Source organism: Cucurbita pepo, chromosome LG12 (genome assembly GCF_002806865.2).
Source record: "Cucurbita pepo subsp. pepo cultivar mu-cu-16 chromosome LG12, ASM280686v2, whole genome shotgun sequence".
NCBI classification, from domain to species: Eukaryota; Viridiplantae; Streptophyta; class Magnoliopsida; order Cucurbitales; family Cucurbitaceae; genus Cucurbita; species Cucurbita pepo.
This window is the reverse complement of record NC_036649.1, coordinates 1,417,439-1,437,991: the sequence shown is the minus strand read 5'-3', so window position 1 is coordinate 1,437,991 and position 20,553 is coordinate 1,417,439. Positions and strand designations below refer to the sequence as shown.

Sequence of the window (20,553 nt, the reverse complement as noted above, 5' to 3'; positions counted from 1 at the left end):
ATAAAAAAATTCATTTTCATATTTATTCTTTTTTCTCTCATCCTTCGTCTCCGCCTTCCTCCATCTTTCAATTTGATAGTTGAGGATCTTGTATCAGCTAGGCTTATCTATGGCGTCCGCGATTCTGAAGCGAGTCAGCGCCTCCACGAAGAGCACGCTGGTTGAATCTATGCGAATCAGAGCGTCATCGCGAGCCTTTGCGGCGGTGGCGGTCGGAACTGACATCGTCTCCGCTGCACCGAACGTTTCTCTCCAGAAGGCTCGGAGTTGGGACGAAGGTGTCTCCTCCAAGTTCTCGACGACTCCGCTTAAAGATATTTTCAAGGTTTGTTCTTCGATTGTTCGTGTGTTTCTTTCGAGGTTAATTGTGTTAGTTTTTGAAGTATACTTGTGCTTTTTATGTAAAAATATTGGTTGTCATGAAATTTAGGGCTTTGAAGGCCACATTTGAGCTTAATGTTATGTTTTACGCTTCACATTGAATGATAGTTTAGTTTAGTCTAGTCAGTCTTTATCTTATTGATTCATTGGCCATGATATTTCAGGGCAAGAAGGTCGTCATCTTTGGGCTTCCTGTAAGTCAATCTATTCAGTCTTGTACAATTGTATATATGCTATGAAATCATGGATTCTATACCAAATTGTTGCCGATGCATGTGTCTTCGTCTCTTTTTCTACGCGGTGTGCTCTTTGATTGGGGCAACAATTTTTGTATGCTCACTTTCATGATCAATGCCTTCATCCAATCCGTTAATGAACTGAGGATTTATTGTAGAGATCAGTAACAGTGTTTCGTGGTTTACATTTCATTTCTCACCTCTTAAAGATTGATCAGATACTTAGGAAGAAGAATTGTTAAATTTTTTACCACGAACTTTATTTTGTTCTGAGTAGAATAATCTATGATTTAAAGAATTATCAACTTTACTAAGTCGTGAATGTTCAAAATTTCCCCTAAATTTTTCTCCCTGGACAAACGCATTTGGTGGTATGGAGATTTGAATCCTGGTGGGACCTCTATTCCAAACTAGTTCTTACCAGTTGGAATTTCCCTATGGGACTTAGATACATATTAAATCATATAAAGATCAAGAACAACATCATCCTTACCAGTTGATGATGCACATTTTAAAGTCGGTATTCCAATTCACAGGGTGCATATACAGGAGTTTGTTCTCAGCAGCACGTTCCCAGTTACAAGAACAAAATTGATGAGTTCAAGGCTAAAGGAATTGATTCTGTTATTTGCGTGTCTGTTAATGATCCATATACCCTCAATGGCTGGGCTGAGAAACTTGAAGCGAAAGATGCTGTAAGCTTCCTTGACCAGAGTTATATGGAAACTGCATAATTTTCTTTACTTGGTGTGTAATTTAGTTATTTGTCAGTACGAACTGTCTTCTAATGGCCTATTCTGATTATCTTAATTGCATTTTCCTGTCGTTATCCTGTTTATTCCTGCATAGATACAATTTTTTGGGGACTTGGATGGAAGATTTCACAAGAGCCTGGAACTGGATAAAGATCTTTCTGTTGCTTTGCTTGGTCCTCGTTCTCAAAGGTGCGATCAATCTCGTCTTTGACATGCCAAAATATTTATGGATTATGATTATTTAGCTCTTCTTTGATAACCACCTTATTTTTTATTTTTGATTCTTGAGAATTAAGCTTACAAATACTACTTCCATTTATCAGTTTTTTTTTATTTGTTTATCTACTTTTTGAGGATATTTTCAAGATTTGACAACTAAAAAAAAGTAGTTTTAAGAAACTTGTTTTCGTTTTTGAGATGTGACTATGAACGCAAATCTTTCCGTAAGAAAAATGAAAAGAAATTGTGAGAAAATAGATATAATTTTTAAAAACTAAATGGTTATCAAATAGGACGCCGGTTGCTTTTGAAGCTTATTTTAGTCTTAGGGGTCGAACTAGGTGACATTTCTACACTCTTTGACATCCTTCTTCCATGTAGATGGTCAGCATATGTTGTAGATGGCACAGTTAAGGCTCTTAACATAGAGGAAGCTCCATCCGACTTTAAGGTTACGGGGGCAGATGTCATTTTGAACCAAATTTAGAGTCAGTTTCCATTGCAACCAATTCAAGGTCTTGGATTCCGAATAAGACCATGGGTGTAACTGAGTTGTGTATGACAAAGGTTTTCTTTTGATTTTTTTGTTGGTCTGAAGTAAATCCCATGTGACGATTGCTTGGCTGCTTGGCTTCCACTTATTGTTCTTCATATATAAAATGTTCTAACTTGGATTCAGAAACTCAAAAATTTGGAAACGAGTATTCTTCAATCCAAATCAGCACTTCTCGATTGGAATAAACAGTAAGTACCAAGAGAAACAGAGCAAGGTAGGACCTTGGCCAAATCCATGCAAAATTAGGTATAGATCTTCTCCAGTTAAGGGTGTGGAGAAAGTTTCATCATCTGATTCTATTATTACTTTAAATTCATCGAGTGGAATGTTTCAAGTTGATTGAATTTCTTTATCCAATCCTTATAGTTGGTAAATCTGTTTGAAAACGGATAGAAGAGGAAACTTTAGTAGCTAGTTTAACTTTACTCTTCTTTTTACTTCTACCTAACCTAAGTAAGGCGAGAGAATTCAAACTTTTTTTAGTTCAACAATTGCGAGAGTGAAGTGATTGAGTCAAGACATTGTTCTTCACAATCATTGACCCTTTAATCGCCCATTGACTTTCAACATTATTGACCACTTCCATTTCTTTGGAAATCAGGGAACACGTGGCTCCATGACATTGTTCTTCACAATCATTGACCCTTTAATCGCCCATTGACTTTCAACATTATTGACCACTTCCATTTCTTTGGAAATCAGGTAACACGTGGCTCCATAGTCCAGTCTACCAATTTCATTCTATACTCCATTCATATGTAGTTATTTCTCCATTCATATGTAGTTGTCCAGTCTACCAATTTCATTCTATACTCCATTCATATGTAGTTATTTCTCCATTCATATGTAGTTATTTAAAGAGAAACAACTAGTCACTAATGACCCCACGGAGACTCATCCCAAAGGCGCGATGATTGGGGAAGGGGTGGATAGACTTTTTCCTAAGCTAGACGGACATGGATAGACAATTGATATAACATTGAAATTTGAATTTTTAAAAATCATGATTGAAGAATTTTAAACTAGACTTATGTAGATGAAATCTTATTGTTTTTATTAAGGCATTCAATTTTTTTCTTCGAATATAAATTATATTGAAAATTACATATTTAAAATGAAAAATTTCACTCCCTGTCTTCACATCTTTTCATTGCTGCAAACATACTATTGATATTAAACCAATTTTTTAGGGTATATGAAAAAGGAAGAGCAAAAATTCAAAGAGACTATCTCTAAAGTTGTTCAAAGGTAGTGTGGAAGCAGTGGGAGAAAAAAGAACTTATTCTTGCACATCTTCCAAAGTCAAAAGCCCTAAAGCCTACTCTCTAATTTACTTACTTTCCTGTCTATTTCTTTCAACACGTTCCTTATGAATCCAATTCCCAGCTACTGGCGTTCAACAAAAGTTATGAACATTTAGAACAATTCTAATCTTACAAGTAGCAAAATTGGCAAGGGAATCAAGTTGTGCAAAATCACCTTCAAAGTTCCTACCTAAATGATCAATTTAATGCCCAAATTCCCTTTCAGAATAGAAACCAGCATCTTCTTTTATGTTGGCCCAAATTCCCTTTCAGAATAGAAACCAGCATCTTCTTTTATGTTCTTCCCTTGAAAGAAGAATGAGATATAGGAAGCTTTCCATTGATAGTGAACACTTCAGTCTCAATCTCAATGAGAGAGAAAGAAACTCATCCACATAGAAAATAGAGTATATCATGAAGCAGAACATCATATCATTACATCATATATATATAGAATTACTATGAAAACTACGCCTTTTTCATCACTAGATTTATATGAAGAAGAAGAAAATGCAGGACTCAAACCAACTGGATGTTGGTTAAATCATAACAAGTCGCTGGCAACAGTATGCATTTTGCTGAGTTGAGTTGAGTTGATAAGATGTTCATCTAGATGAGTGTCAAATCCTAATTTCCACACTTCAATTTCCTCTCTGCCAAAAGAGATGAATGATAATCAATAAAACACATCAAACATATAAATTATGGAGCTTTTCACGCAAGTACGTGTGATTCTCAGTATGAACTACGCACGTAATAATGGTCGTTTACAAAGTTAAGGTGGAAACAGGTATAGGTTGGTAACGGTTCGTGTTTAAAATTGTCTAACGACATGAAGTGAAGTACCTGAGCTAGAGAATCATCGACTGTGCCTGGAACCGTAGGGGAAACATGTGAGGGTGAACCAGTACATATTCTGTCATTTTTTTCTGAACCATCTGTGACACCACTTTCTTGCATTACTACGTTCTTTCCTTTCATGGAGTTTGATGTACCTCCACTGCAGCTGAAAAAGGAAACAGAAGCAGCATTCCTTTTCGAAGACAAATCTAGGCGATCGATCATTCGAGCAACACCAGCAATCCCAGCACTTACTTCACGCTTCACTCCTCTGCTTAGCTCCTTCACGGAGCTGTTACGAGCAAGCAGTTTCTCCTTAATACCTTGAGTGCTTCGCCATATTGACTCCTTGTACCTGTATTGGTACAATTTAGAAATCTTGATATGCATCATAGCATTGATGAGGTATCATGTAGAAACTAGTTTAAGAGAAGCAAACTCCCATTACACTTACTTTGCAGAAGTAGCAGACCATTTGGATTTGATGGAATCTGGAAAAGAAAGCCCCTCAGATTGGTTTGTTTTCTGTTGACTACCTGACGATGTCTCGGTCAGTAAAACCCTATATGACAAAGAAGATGTAGGTTAGACAGCAAAAGAAACGAACGCTTTACTCGTTTTGAAGCTTGAGGGTATCCTGAGTATTTCTAGCAGGGCATTCTCTCTTCTACAGTTATTTATTGTTGGTGTTAAGAGCAAAGCATGAAATAGATACATTAGTCCGGGGACGTAAAATACCTAGGCGTGACTTTACTAATTCCGGTTCGACCACCAGACGACAAAGGGGAACCAGGAGATGGTGAATCACTATTAGGTGAACTTAGAGTAGCATCTTGAAATCTAGGTGACAATGGGCATATTAGCACTGGAACCTCTTCTGGACATGCAGAGGCACCTTGTGAAGGTCCAAGTCCAAAATGTCTTTGCCTCTCCCTTCTATGAACATACCGAGCTCGGCTAGCTGCAGCAGCAAGATGCTGCATAATCAGGTCATCAAAGTCAGAGTCATCTGAATGAGAGGAGTCCTGAAGGAACCAATTTTGCTTCTTAATAATAGTTGATCCTCATTGAAAGAATAAGGACGTCGAATAGATTGTCAGATTTATTAGAACTACTCACATGGTCGACATCGAAGTTTTCGTGGAAACGCAACGAAGTGGATGCAACAGAAGACAAGCTTCTGGACTTCAAAAGCTTTTCACTAGCAATGGCTGCTAGAAGCTCCTGGCTGTAGAACAGTTGAATTAGCACTTGCTTAATTAGAAAGCTTGTATTGTTTTCATTTCATTAGATAGATCGAGGGAGACACGGGCGAGGCACGAGAATATAGAGGAATTAAACTTTCTTAGACAAAGTTACATACCCAACAGGATCCCTTAACACTAGCAACTGGCAACAGATTGGGCACTCGTTGCTTCGTTGAGACCTGAAAGAATCAATAACCGAAAAGTAAGACTCGAATCAACCTGTTTTTAGATCATATAAACAAGGATGATCTTCAAGAAGTCTACCAATCAAGAATACATTGGAGATGATATTCATGCTTGCAACTGGTGATCTGAAATTTGAACAACAGACAAGGTTAATCCAAACATAAAGGCCACATATACCACATAGAATGGAGCAGCAACATCTTTGACACAAAACCCCCTTAGCTAGAGGGAGCAATGAAATCGTTGATATTGTCCTCTTTGGACTTTCCCTTTCAAGCTTCCTCTCAAAGTTTTTAAAACGTGTCTATTAGGGAGAGGTTTCCACACCCTTATAAAGAATGCTCCATTGTTCTCCTCTCCAACCGATGGGGATCTCACAAACCACCCCCTTCGAGCCCAGGGTACTCTTTGGCTCTGATACCATTTGTAACCGCCCAAGCCCACTACTAGCCAATATTGTCCTCTTTAGGCTTTTTCATTCGGGCTTCCCCTTAAAAGGACGTCTACTACGAGGGAGTGATTTCCACACCCTTATAAAGAATGCTTCATTGTTCTCCTCTCCAACCGATGGGGATCTCACAAACCACCCCCTTCGAGCCCAGGGTACTCTTTGGCTCTGATACCATTTGTAACCGTCCAAGCCCACTACTAGCCAATATTGTCCTCTTTAGGCTTTTTCATTCGGGCTTCCCCTTAAAAGGACGTCTACTACGAGGGAGTGATTTCCACACCCTTATAAAGAATGCTTCATTGTTCTCCTCTCCAACCGATGGGGATCTCACAAACCACCCCCTTCGAGCCCAGGGTACTCTTTGGCTCTGATACCATTTGTAACCGTCCAAGCCCACTACTAGCCAATATTGTCCTCTTTAGGCTTTTTCATTCGGGCTTCCCCTTAAAAGGACGTCTACGAGGGAGTGATTTCCACACCCTTATAAAGAATACTCCCTTCCCCTCTCCAACCGAGGTAGGATCTCACACAATCACTTGGACAGCCAATCCGAGTCTCACTCATCTACTTACCAATTCTAAATCAAACTTAAACATCCCATCACACCAAGTGGTTACCAAAACAAAGTAGCTAGACAGAAAACAAAAGAATCCCAGAACACAGCCATCATCACCAGAAATCAACTCACCTACATTCTACAGTGACACTCAAACCAGTTCCTACATTCTACAGTGTTTCAGTCGAGAAACTAGCCGCCTGGAGTAAAAGAGTAAGAGCTAGGTGAAGATCATGGTAATAAGATGAAGCAAATAGAATGAAGGCCAAACTATTAAGATGCAAAAGTTGTAGAGAAGGATGAACACCAACTGAAAAGAAAAGCAGGCAGTGAAAGGAAGACGATCTGGAAAGAGCAGCAGGAGAAAGGAGGTTCTTACAGAGGGAGGATCGTGGGAGGTAAAAGGATCGAGGCAAATACAGCAAGCGTCGTCTTCAAAAGCATCATCGGAAGGAGATGAAAGAGCATTGAGGGAGGAAGAAGTGAAATCCGCCATTGAAGTGCCGACAAAATCAAAAGGGAAGCCTCCTCCTTAGAACAGGAAATGGGGGAAAAACTCAAACCTAGAAAACTGTAGAGAGAGAGAGAGAGAGATGGGGAATGGTCAAAGCAGCAGAGAGTTATGGGGGAAAAAGTCTGAAGAAATTTGCAGCAAACGAACCGATTCATACGCTTTGGTGGAACCAGTCTCCTCTCAACTTCCCCCCTTTCCCCTTTACCCTTTTCATTTTTTTAGATTGATTTTTAATTTTTTGTTTAATAGAGGGTTAATTTAAATCACATTTTAAAAAAAAAAAATCAATTTTATACCTAATAAATTAATTAATTTTTACAAAATATTAACAAAATTCTCAAATTTATTTTACATTTTTTAAGATTTTTAAAGTTTAAGAATTTATTAGACATAATTTTTAACTCTAAGAAAATTTTCTAAATAGTTTTTTTTTATTACGGAGCTCTTATACCACTTGTCACAATCGCACTTTTTTAATGGCAGTAGACTTGCGATTGTGCGGCACTTACTTTTCCAACGACAAGTGAGCTAAGCCAATTCGTTCTTGCGTCGCCTACGACCAAGTGACGTATGCTTGAGCCTCTGGCTTCGGTTTAAGAGAAGGTTTTAGAAAACAGGGGCAAAGACGGATTTTTGAAAGAGACGCTATATAAGCAAGCAAGAGATAAATAACAACCGCTTACAAAATGTTAAAAAAAATATATTAAAATGACTCGTAAATTAGGGACATGGCACAAAATTACAAAAATAAAAGAGTTTGATAATTTATTATATTTTTTTAATTTAAATATTTGATTTATACTTATATATATTTTCTATATAAATGCAAATTTTCATAAATAATTAGATTAACTTTAGATTAATATTGTATTACAATATGTTTAGTTATAATTGCTTTTTTTCTTTGCATTTTCTTATGGAGCCTTTTATTTTATTTTTTAAAACATTTTCTATTAAAGTGACCAAAATTTTACCAATATATTATTATTATTATTATTATTTATAAATAATAAATTACTATATTATTCATTGATTATTGATGACTTTGACCAATCATCCATTTATTATTGGTTGTACAATTTTTTTTTTTTTCATATTATTTATGTCTTTTCTTTGACAATAGAGGTGAGGAAATTTCAGCCTCATGAATTTACAAGTGGACTATTGACCAATAACTAATTATTTATAGGTTTTAAATAAATGATTTATTATTGTAGTTCAGTTGTCATAAATTGTAAATAAAATAATTGAGTTAAATAATAAAGTTTAGAATATATAAAATTCCATTTATTTATTTATTTCTAGAAATGTATGAATTTTAAATTTGTTCATTTTGAGAATTCTTTAAATATTTAACATTATTCATGTAAATTGACGTCTTATGCAAAATTTGATTATATAAATGATTTTAACGTATTGAGATATAATATTTGAGAATATATTATAATAATTAGTTATATAATATATTTTAGATATTCGTAATCGGTTAATATTCGTTCTTTATGATTGGATGAGTAGTATATTTTATTTTATTATCAATATTTAATTAGTTTATATTTTTCTTATTTGTAGGTATTAATTAGTAGCTTGTATCTTATTTATACGTTATGAATATCAATCAGAATACAATATCTTCGATCTCAATTCTATTTCTCATTCTTAATATAACATTATATTTTGAGATAAAATAAATGTAACAACGATTTCATCTTGAATTGTAGGCTGTAAATTGCTTACATAGATTTAGAATTGGTAGTAATCGTTGATCAACCATACGAGCGTGAATTGGTTCACGGACCTTAATGGTCTATCCCTTTGGAGGAATCCCTCATGAAAATTAGAAGTGGAAAGAGACCAACAAATTAGCGACACGTTTTGCATGTATAAATAACATATAAATAAAGAGATGAAAAAAGAGAGATGAATGAGGATCAAATCCTGACCGTTGATTTTTGAAGTTTGAAGAAAGGTGGGACCAAATCTGGTGCAGGCCAAAGACTTTTTATTCTTCTTTCTCAATAGAGTCAATAAAAAGCTAAGTGCCAAAATTCTCTCTTTTTCTTTTTTTTTCTTTTTTCTTTTTTTTCTTTGTACCCTCTTGTGGACCCACACTGCTTTCTTTTTGACAAATAATTCACAAAATGGGTTTTTGAAAGTGAATTTTGTTTTTTTTTTTTTATTATTATCATCTTATGAAATTAAATTATAAATAACTTTTTTTTTTTTTTGGTATATTATTATAGTTGTTATGGAATTTGGATGAAATTATCCATAAGACGTCAACTATTTTACATTTGTATATGAACGTCGATAGGATGAAATTATTCATAAGATGTCAACTATTTTACATTTGTATATGAACGTCGATAGGATGAAATTATTCATAAGATGTCAACTATTTTACATTTGTATATGAACGTCGATAGGATGAAATTATTCATAAGATGTCAACTATTTTACATTTGTATATGAACGTCGATAGGATGAAATTATTCATAAGATGTCAACTATTTTACATTTGTATATGAACGTCGATAGGATGAAATTATTCATAAGATGTCAACTATTTTACATTTGTATATGAACGTCGATAGGATGAAATTATTCATAAGATGTCAACTATTTTACATTTGTATATGAACGTCGATAGGATGAAATTATTCATAAGATGTCAACTATTTTACATTTGTATATGAACGTCGAACATCGAACACAGAATGATATAGTTTAAACTCACTCCACTCCTAAAATACCTAACAAAAACAAAGCTTAGTCGCGAAGAAAGGAAAGAATACCCCTATATAAAGTTTGAAGGTAAAATTTTATCTCTTTTCATGAAACTTTTGCGCTATATACCCATTTTGTTATAAAAATTAAGCTTATAAATACNTGTTTTTTTTTTTTTTTTTTTTTTCAAATTTCTAAAAATATCCACACAAAAAAAAAAATCCAACCTTTTGTGTTTGTAAGTTGGCTAAGAACTCAAGTTTTTTTTTTTAGACAATGAAGATCATAACGAAGAAAATGTGAGAAAATTAACCTAATATGCAAAGAAAAAAATTCCCAAACTCAGATTAATATTAGATTTACAAATGGAAAATGTGCTCTCTCCTCCACCAACATGGTATTTCTGAAAAGTTTTCAGCCCAAAAAGGAAAGAAATTTCTCTCTATATAACAAACCCATCTTTAATTACTGAGTTCTTTAGTATAATGGTAATACCAGAGCGGATGTAAAAGCCTTCTGACGACCTATCTGCCTCTTGTACGCCCTGCATTTCCATGGTCAAACACATGAATAAATAACCCCAAAATCCTATTTTCTTTCGAGTATTTGATACAGAAAACTCCACATTACATCGTATCGAATTGTTCTCTTTTACGCTGTTACGATAAATTTATATCAAGACTTCAACACTTTCCCTCACTTAGAGAGTAAATGACTACCGAACCAAAGGCTTAAGGTAATAGGTAACGATGGGTTGAACTTTTTACGATACTTGACACTTTCCTTCACTTTACTTTTTAGTTTAACACGTGTAGGGTATGGAGATTTGAACCTTGACTTTAAGGAAAAAAGCAGATGCCAATTACTGTTAAGTTATACTCATGTTCGCACGCTTCCCTCACTTACAGTTGTGACAATTTGTAGAAGGTCAAACAAGTGAATGTTAACATTAATCGGGGAAGATACGACAGTATACAAATTCAAACACAAAATCTCGTATTCCAAACAACTACTTTTTAGACCTAGATTGATCTTAAGAGGCTGTATTGGTTTTTCTATGATTCTTTCAGGTTGCTAAGTGAGAAGATTTTTCAAAATATGAACAATAATGTTTCAGGTAAGCCACCAAAGAGCACGTACCTCTGAATTAGCAATAACAACGTTCTTCCCTATTCTGGCATTTTTGTCAATGATGCAGTCCCTGCTCATCGTGAATTTGTTAGGTGGTTGATAAAAACAAGAAAGCAGCAACAGAAATAAATTCGAATGAGAGATTTTGGGCTGTTACTTGATTTTTGTATTTTCTCCAATTCCAACTGGGACTCTTCCCTCCGCTACAAGTGCAGCAACTTCACCATCAGTTTCATAGAAGTCTGCTCCAAGCATTACTGTGTCCTGCCCCCACACACCGAAATTTTAGTTCCTTTTTTTGCCAAAATCGATGCACGTTCGTTGCCAACGTGTGGAAGATATTGACATGATTACATAAACAGGTATATGAGATGGGATTGTGTTAACTTTGCAGTAAGAAATTGCCATTTTTCAAAGTGGATGTTAGATAAATGTGTTTTTGCAGTATTGGCAAGAGCAAGCTTCCAAGTTCCATGCTTCTGTTAATGGAAATGCGGCAGTTTTCAAATATAAACATACAGAGTGAAAAGTAGACTGACCTTGAGGTGTACGTTAGAGTTTATGCGAGATCGGATACCAACGACGCTGTGATCTATGAAACTGTTAGTCAAGAAACATCCATGAGATATGATTGAATCGACAATCTGCACGAGAATTTGAAGATATGTAATTGAAGTTAGTCGAGACAAAGTTGATGAAGTGTGGCTGCCAGTTTGAGAGATAAAACCATAATTCCTTGATATATGAACATAGAAAAACTTCTAAATTGCTAAGCACCATTTGGTTTTTCATCGGAGAACAAATTTTCAAAGGTAAGGAATACAACAAAAGATGAGATTGCATTCATTCTAGTTCTCGAATTTGAAAATGCATTATGCAGTAACATTTGAAGACAACTGTAACAGTCCAAGCCTACCGCTAGCAGATATTGTCCTATTTGGGATTTCCCTTTCGAGATTCCCCTAGAAGTTTTTAAAACGCGTCTGCTAGGGAGAGGTTTCCACACCCTTGTAAAGAATGTTTCGTTCTCTTCCCCAACCAATGTAGGATTTCACAATCCACTCCCCTTCAGGGCCCAACTCCTTGCTGGCACACCGCCTCGTGTCCACTCCCTCAAGGCTCAGCCTCCTCACTAACACATCGCCCAGTGTCTGGCTCTGATACTATTTGTAACAGCCCAAATCCACCGCTAGCAGATATTGTTCTCTTTGGGCTTTCCCTTTCGGGCTTCTAGGCAAAGTCCAAATAGGACAATATATGTGGGCTGTGGGCTATGGCTGTTACAACAACATTTCAAACCTAAAACTTAGAAGAATATGTTTGGAAGTCACTTTCAAAAACATAAACAATCGTACACATAATATTAACTGGAACGGAAATTCATTAGATGTAATCATTGTAATAAAAAACATATAAACAAAAACAAACACGAAGCTATTTGTTAAAACCCACGAACTTAGCTCAATCTATAGTACTAAATCTTTGGTTGAATGATATTTTCCAGGATAAAAGCTTCACAAAGAGTTTCAACTGCAGATAACCAAACTGCTAACCTTGCAACTCTCGATCTTCGTTGGAGGAAGGTTTCTTCTCGAAGTGTAGATTGGTTTTGTTTCGTCATAGAAACTAAATCTTGGTGGCTGAAAGATACAAATTTGGCGTTACTCTCAAACTATACTATACAAAATATTTCCCCTCAAAATATGTAAATTCAGAAATTAAAATATATTTGTATGACTATAATAAATACTTGAATAGGCAAGTCCAGTGCCTATTTTCAACAACAACATTGAATAATGGAGAAAAAGAAAACCGTTATCAAACAAGCTTCAACTTCGCGCATGTTTTGTAGCATAGACCTAGAAAAAGTTTAGGCCCTGTCTGATAACCATTTGGATTTTTGACAATTAAGCTTATGAACACTACTTTCACCTATAAGTTTCTTTATTTTATTGTCCAGTTCTACCAATGTTTTAAAAAAAACAGATCAAATTTAGAAAACTAAAAAAAGTAGTTTTTGTTTTTAAAATTTGACTATGAATTCATATATTTGATTAAGAAAGATGACAACCATAGTAAGAAGACTAAAAACAAGCATAAATTTCAAAATATAAGACTAAAAACAAAGTTGTTATGGGATCAATTGTTTCTTTTTTCTAATTCGGAATCAGGCTGAAATTCGTCAACATGCGTTCTTAGATATCAAATTGATTGTATGGATCCCAGGAGGCACCCTTTTAATACATACCTGCTCGGTCAGTGCAAGGTTAGCCTCAAAGAAGGATCTAATAGTCCCAATGTCTTCCCAGTAATCATTAAATAGATATGCCTGCAAAACATGTATTGATAAAACTTCAAACAGAGCAATAATGCCAGTATTCAACAACCAAACTATACATTCAAAAGTCTAGACCATCTCCTAAGGTCTAATACTGCATACGCTAAATCAATAAAATTTACGACGCAAGCAATGCCACGTGCATATAACGAGCCAAAGCATTGATGTAAACTTCAATAAGAGCTCTGTCTTACTAGTGATAATATTGATTCAAAATGATTCCAAAAGATAACAAACAGAAGACAATCAGCAATTCCAAGAGTGACGGGAACCTCTCCTCCTAAGAATTACTGTTCTAGTCCAAAATATCAAAAGCATGAAAGCAAACATTCCAGACAACATACTAATATAGCCCCTGCTACAGCAAAGACTTACAAGACGTACAATAGAGGCTTGTCCATTGGCTAATTCCCTTATTACTCCTAACATAGTAACGTCTTCACAAATGGTGGCCTAACAATGACCTACCTTCATGAAGAATTCTCTTGCTGAGGCAGGGATTATCTCTGATCCAAAGTCATTGGCAGTTGGGAAGCGCCATCTGACGCAAACAATTTCTGGCATTTAGAGTCCCATGTTTTAAATTGATATAAACCAAAAAGCATGCTAGATTCGTAGGACTATCTTCTGAATGTTATCGATAAACAAGAGTGGTTGATACCTTAAAATGTTTAGAAGTATCTCCTTTTTGAATACATAAACTCCCATGGAAGCAATGTATGGCTTTCTCAGTGCCTCATCCTTTGAAAGTCCTAAAACTGTTGTATCCACTTCCTATAACATGTATATGTTAATAAATAATTAACTTATCAAAAGTATCCTGAAGTATGGGGTTGGTTTCCATTTTTCCCCTAAGTTTGAAAAGTTTCACATTAACTCTTGAAGTTTGAAATTTGTTTCAAAACAATCCTTGAGGTTTTGTCATTAAATTCATGAACGGAAAAGTTTGTGCTTTTTGTTATTTTTGTAAACAAATCTAAATACATATAGAAAGTAAACTTAGGGGTTAGTGTAAGATCCCACATCGGTTGGGGAAGGGAACGAAGCATTCTTTATAAGAGTGTGGAAATCTCTCCCTAGTAAACGTATATGTGTTATTTTTGTAAACAAATCTAAATACATACCGAAAGTAAACTTAGGGGTTAGTGTAAGATCCCACATCGGTTGAGGAAGGGAACAAAACATTCTTTATAAGAGTGTGGAAACCTCTCTCTAGTAGACGCGTTTTAAAACCTTGAGGGGAAGCCCGGATAGAAAACCTCAAAGAAAGACAATATCTACTAACGGTGGGCTTGGNATTTAACTTTAAATAAAAAAAAAAAAAAAAAAAAAAATCATAAAAACAAAAAATTGGGGAGTGGGATTGAAGGGAGGAAGACCAACATGCATGGTCCACAGCTGGGGCGTATCTTGCTTTTTTTTTTCCATGTATGTATGTTCTTAGATTTGTTCACTAAAGCAAATACACTTTTCCGCATATGAATTTAAGGGCAAACGCCTAGAAGGGTTGTTTTAAAACTCACTTCAAACTCTAAGCGTTAAATGAAACTTTTCAATGTAAGGATATAATTGAAACCAACCCATAGTTAAAAGGATAATTTTACAATTTTAGCTTCTAAACCAGAAGAAAGCTCAGTCATATTTATGTTAGTGTTTTTACCATCGCCTTCAGGTCTTTCCCTCTAGGTTTTTCACTGAATGAAAGAACCCTTCCGCTATTGTCGATTTTCATAAGCCCAAAATCTGATGCCCGTCTTCAATTCAAAGAAGATAGAAGACATATATATATATATATAAAGATTATTTCCCTTGAAGTCTAGAGAAATACAGGCTCATAAGAACAGCGAATAATCCAACTGAGTAAAAAAGAATGAAGATAAAATAACTCATAGTATTACAATTCAAGATGAAGGTACCAACCTGCATCTAAAGAACTAATGTGATCCAGCATACCTGTCATCTATTGGGATACAAGAAAGAGTGATGTCTGCACCACTCTGCCGATGATTCTGATGATCAGGAAAAAAAAAAATCAATGCTTAAGAAAAGATCTCCGAGAAGAATGAAAAAGAAAGAGAAAAACTCATCTTCTTGCTTACTTGAACGAAGTCCATGTAGTCCATTCGGTACAAGTGATCCCCAGAAAGGATCAACACATCTTCAATTTCCTTGCTTCTCGCATCCTGCACCCAAATAAAATGCATTCATTTTAATTGCCACGAAATTTATTTTTTAGTTAAAGTAAATTGAAAAATAACACTTTTATTCGTTTCTAGAATCTGTTTAACATGCAGGGTCCTGGTCTCTTGGAGACTTGCCCAAATTGGTAATGGAAGAAGAGGTGGGTAGAGATTTAGATAATAGGTCCATAGATGGAGATTGTCTGGTTCAGTCTCTAGCTCAATATAAATATATTTTTAACTATAAATTTTTTAGAGCTAGTTCTGCTCTTAAATAAATATTATATCTGGTCCTCAATAAATAAAATAGAAAAATACTCGTCTATGAACATCTCTAGAGTTTTATAAATATGAAATCTTCATTTAATGAAAACACTAACAATAAGATTCCTTCAAAATCGTTCTAAAATTTAATAGTAAAATTGAAATTTAAAAAAGTTTTAAAATAAAATTGTTCTATTTCATTTATATCAAGTTTACCAATACCATTTCGACCAAATTTAACTAATTATGCAGAGTGAGCATTATTGGACTTTGTGTTTACTATTTCAACTTATAATTAAAAATTAATTTTAATTTTGGGTAGATAGATCATCAATTTATTATATATATATATATATTTTTAATTTCAATTTCATATGCTTACAAGACGCTTAATTAAAAAAAAAGTAGATACTTATTCAATTTTCTCTCTCTTTCATTTCTCTAGCTTTCTAGCTTTGTTCCTTCATAAATCTCTTTATACTCTCCATACACTTTACTAGACTAATTTGGTTGGAATTTGGTTGGAATGCAAAAATCTTTTAGACCAATTTGAAATTTTGGGTCAAGGAATATCCCAAATAGAATTTACAACCCAACTGGTACTTTATTTTTGGGTTGGGTTGAATTATCCGTTTTTTTTTTATCTATTTAAAAAATTCTACTTATCCATCTATATTAATAACAAAAATCTCATAAAACTCAAATATCATATATCCCCGCGTCACAATGCATCATTAACCTCAAACACGAACATCAAATATTTTAAATTTTCATAATAATCTTAAAAGTATGATCCCGTTGAATCTTAACTTTATTTTTGTGTTAATTGAGTTGACCCAAAAAATTTGGACTATCTGAACACCTCTAATAAAATTTAGGAGGGCAAGTGTGATCAAACTAACTAAACCAACTAAATCATTCAAATTGTCCTAAACCATCAAACTAAAGTTTGGTTCAAATATTGGTTTTAAGTTGGGATATATGAAAACGGTACGTGCACAGTTAACTTCCATCAATAACATAAGTGTGTTCCCTAGATTTGAATTTAGAGCTTAGTCTATCTATTCTATTCTTGATCCATCATCAAAGGAATCAAAGGAATTCACTCTAAGTTGAAAAAAGAAAAGAAAAAAAAAAAACTGAAAAAATATCAGACTAATTTTTAAGTGTAATTTTAAAATTTTATTTTTTATTTTCGTTTTTTAGTTTTAAACAAATTGAATAAATAAATAAATGTACTAACAAAAACGTAAAAGGAAAACTTCAAAAGAGAATTCATATTCGAGAGAAACCGAATAACGGAAGGACTGATTTAATAACTGAAGTCAGAAATTAATGGAAAGATAGAACATCTCAATGCATATAAATATATAGCCAAGTTAGGGTTCTTGGGCGTCCCATCCTCCATATCAAATCATGGGAAAGTTCTCTACATTGATTCAAGTGATCCTTCTTGTTTCTATTGGATATGTCAATGGCGACATGTCTAACGAAACGATTAGGGTTTACGAGCTCAAGAAAGGGAACTTTTCCATGAAATTCACGAACTACGGCGCCTCCATTGTTTCTGTTGTTCTACCAGACAAACATGGAAATCTCTCTGATATCATTCTCGGGTTCGGTTCAATACAGGATTACCTTAAGCGAAGAGGCAACTTCGGCGCCATTGTTGGTCGAGTTGCCAACAGAATAAGCAATGCTCAATTCACTCTGAATGGAACTGTATACCATTTGGAAGCAAATGATGGGAATAACACCATTCACGGTGGATCCAAAGGATTCAGCCATGTAATTTGGGAGGTAAGCGGATACAATCCGGAAGATCCTAATCCTCATATTAATTTCACTTACAGAAGTTTCGATGGAGATGAAGGGTTTCCAGGGGATCTAATCGTCACAGTGAGCTATTGTCTTCTTTCAGAAACAGATTTCACTGTGAAAATGAAAGCGATCACTCTGAATAAGGCAACTCCTGTGAATCTAGCACAACATGCGTATTGGAACCTTGGTGGGCATACTAGTGGAGACATTCTCTCTCACGAGATTGAAATTTTTGGCTCTGTAATCACTCCAGTCGATACTCATATGATTCCAACAGGTGAAATCAGGGCTGTTAATGGAACACCCTACGATTTTTTGACGCCCCAAATCGTTGGCAACAATATGAACAAATTGGGGAAAGGATTTGATATTTACTATGTGCTGGATGGAATGAAGGGGATGGAAGAGAAAAAAGCTGCTACTCTGCGAGAGAGGAAGTCCGGACGAGTAATGGAACTGTGGACAACCGCAGAAGGATTACAGTTTTACACAGGCAATGGGCTGGTGAATGTGACAGGAAAAGGTGGGTTCGTTTATGAACCTCATGCGGGGCTTTGTTTGGAGACTCAAGGATTCCCTAATGCGGTGAACGAACCTAATTTTCCTTCACATATTGTGACGAAAGAAAATCCTTATGAACACTCTATGTTGTTTAAGTTTTCGATTCAAGGATGAATATGCTCCGATTTTGATATAAACAAATCCAAATCATGAGATTCAGTAATTATGGATGAACTGATTCTAATTTATAAATACCTCAAAGAGCCAATGGAACTGTCGTACTGCATCGGCAGTCCCTTGGAACCACTGCTTTCCAGCCTTTCCTGGAGTTTGAGTCGCTGCTAGAACCTGCAACAATAATGACGAGAAATTCGTCGAAATCTTTCACCACTCTGTTTATTCACCATAAAAATTGCTAAACGATATAAATCGATATGAAAAATTAAGAAATTACCTCTACATAACCATCGCCCAAGGTGACTCCGCCACCGAAGTTATAGGCACGAGCGAGATGCCGATTGAGCGATGTAGAGTTGAATTGCGTGAGAATGTAAACCTTGTTGATTCCACTGTTTATACAATTGCTCATCGGCACATCGATCAACCTATAAGCTCCACCGATTGGAACCTAAAATTTATGGAGATTTGAAGATAAGACCTAAATCAATTTGATAAGACGCAGAAATTCAAGAAGAGGCAATAGTCACCGCTGGTTTTGCTCTCTGTTTCGTAAGCGGGAACAAACGAGTTCCCGCTCCACCTCCCAGTACAATCGCTACCACCGTCCTCGGGTCAGGTTTTTCCATGTTCAGTTCCTTCAACTACATCGAACTATCGTTTAAACCTCGTTCGAATACTAATCGTATGAAGATTCTAAGTTGGAACAAAATTTGAAAGAGGCTTTGCATTAGCTTACCTTGGATTCAGATTCTGCTATATTGGCAAGAAGAGACGAGACACGAACTTTCCTTCTGGCATTTGGAATGTAGTTAACGGCATGCTTCCTCTGTTGCAAGGTAAGCTTCTTCCCCATGAGTTCTCCATTACAGAACCTCACCTGCAAGATGGAGCTCCTGATTTTCTGCAATGCCATTGCGCCGTGCAAGTGTGCCGCCGTCGAGAATGATACTCGACCGTCAACGCCGGCTACCATTCTGGTTCAAAGCTTGATGAATGAAGAAGAAGAGGAAGAAGATAGCAATGGAGGTTTGTTCAGTTTATCCATATTGAATTTCTTCCACCAATCTATATATTCTTTTAATGGAAAGTTTATTTAAAAAAATAAAATAAAAATCTAATGGTTGCCTTTTGATCAAGATGATGAGGTGGCCCATGCCCCATTTTTGTCTTATTTGGCTCAAATTAATAAAGTTTTTTTTTTAAAAAAAATAGTTTAAAAAAATGAACCACCTGTCACAACTGTGGTCGTGATGATGTCACAACTGTGGTCGTGATGATGTCACAACTGTGGTCGTGATGATGTCACAACTGTGGTCGTGATGATGTCACAACTGTGGTCGTGATGATGTCACAACTGTGGTCGTGATGATGTCACAACTGTGGTCGTGATGATGTCACAACTGTGGTCGTGATGATGTCACAACTGTGGTCGTGATGATGTCACAACTGTGGTCGTGATGATGTCACAACTGTGGTCGTGATGATGTCACAACTGTGGTCGTGATGATGTCACAACTGTGGTCGTGATGATGTCACAACTGTGGTCGTGATGATGTCACAACTGTGGTCGTGATGATGTCACAACTGTGGTCGTGATGATGTCACAACTGTGGTCGTGATGATGTCACAACTGTGGTCGTGATGATGTCACAACTGTGGTCGTGATGATGTCACAACTGTGGTCGTGATGATGTCACAACTGTGGTCGTGATGATGTCACAACTGTGGTCGTGATGATGTCACAACTGTGGTCGTGATGATGTCACAACTGTGGTCGTGATGATGTCACAACTGTGGTCGTGATGATGTCACAACCGTGGTCGTGATGATGTCACAACCGTGGTCGTGATGATGTCACAACCGTGGTCGTGATGATGTCACAACCGTGGTCGTGATGATGTCACAACCGTGGTCGTGATGATGTCACAACCGTGGTCGTGATGATGTCACAACCGTGGTCGTGATGATGTCACAACCGTGGTCGTGATGATGTCACAACCGTGGTCGTGATGATGTCACAACCGTGGTCGTGATGATGTCACAACCGTGGTCGTGATGATGTCACAACCGTGGTCGTGATGATGTCACAACCGTGGTCGTGATGATGTCACAACCGTGGTCGTGATGATGTCACAACCGTGGTCGTGATTATGTCACAAACGTGGT

At 35.9% G+C, this 20,553-nt stretch overlaps 3 protein-coding genes and 1 pseudogene across 4 annotated transcripts; 2 read left to right on the top strand and 2 right to left on the bottom strand.

Moving 5' to 3' along the window:
* The first annotated feature begins 34 nt into the window (after positions 1 to 34).
* Positions 35 to 2,281, top strand: LOC111806504 (peroxiredoxin-2F, mitochondrial-like). Its single transcript, XM_023691849.1, has 5 exons — positions 35 to 325; positions 546 to 575; positions 1,154 to 1,312; positions 1,467 to 1,561; positions 1,973 to 2,281. Exons 1-5 carry the CDS (start codon positions 110 to 112, stop codon positions 2,076 to 2,078), a joined length of 606 nt encoding a protein of 201 aa, XP_023547617.1. The 5' UTR covers positions 35 to 109; the 3' UTR covers positions 2,079 to 2,281.
* Positions 2,282 to 3,770: 1,489 nt separating this feature from the next.
* LOC111807696 (E3 ubiquitin-protein ligase RHF1A) lies at positions 3,771 to 7,440 on the bottom strand. 2 transcript variants are annotated; one of them, XM_023693526.1, is made up of 8 exons: positions 7,111 to 7,440; positions 5,803 to 5,849; positions 5,655 to 5,717; positions 5,411 to 5,519; positions 5,030 to 5,268; positions 4,746 to 4,853; positions 4,298 to 4,646; positions 3,771 to 4,104 (listed from the first exon to the last, which is right to left on the bottom strand). In XM_023693526.1, the coding sequence occupies exons 1-8, from the start codon at positions 7,225 to 7,227 to the stop codon at positions 4,093 to 4,095; spliced, it is 1,044 nt and encodes a 347-aa protein (XP_023549294.1). In that variant the 5' UTR covers positions 7,228 to 7,440; the 3' UTR covers positions 3,771 to 4,092. The 2 variants fall into 2 exon arrangements, with proteins under 2 accessions (XP_023549294.1, XP_023549293.1); XM_023693525.1 differs by having other exon boundaries at positions 5,030 to 5,316; positions 7,111 to 7,439.
* Positions 7,441 to 10,291: 2,851 nt separating this feature from the next.
* On the bottom strand, positions 10,292 to 19,439 carry LOC111806337 (glucose-1-phosphate adenylyltransferase large subunit 3, chloroplastic/amyloplastic-like). Its single transcript, XM_023691601.1, has 15 exons — positions 19,124 to 19,439; positions 18,915 to 19,028; positions 18,662 to 18,835; positions 18,463 to 18,555; positions 15,541 to 15,624; positions 15,395 to 15,450; positions 15,102 to 15,195; positions 14,103 to 14,215; positions 13,910 to 13,982; positions 13,352 to 13,432; positions 12,657 to 12,743; positions 11,643 to 11,747; positions 11,261 to 11,367; positions 11,113 to 11,173; positions 10,292 to 10,516 (listed from the first exon to the last, which is right to left on the bottom strand). Exons 1-15 carry the CDS (start codon positions 19,358 to 19,360, stop codon positions 10,415 to 10,417), a joined length of 1,581 nt encoding a protein of 526 aa, XP_023547369.1. The 5' UTR covers positions 19,361 to 19,439; the 3' UTR covers positions 10,292 to 10,414.
* On the top strand, positions 17,255 to 18,461 carry LOC111806338 (annotated as a pseudogene).
* Positions 19,440 to 20,553: the final 1,114 nt, after the last annotated feature.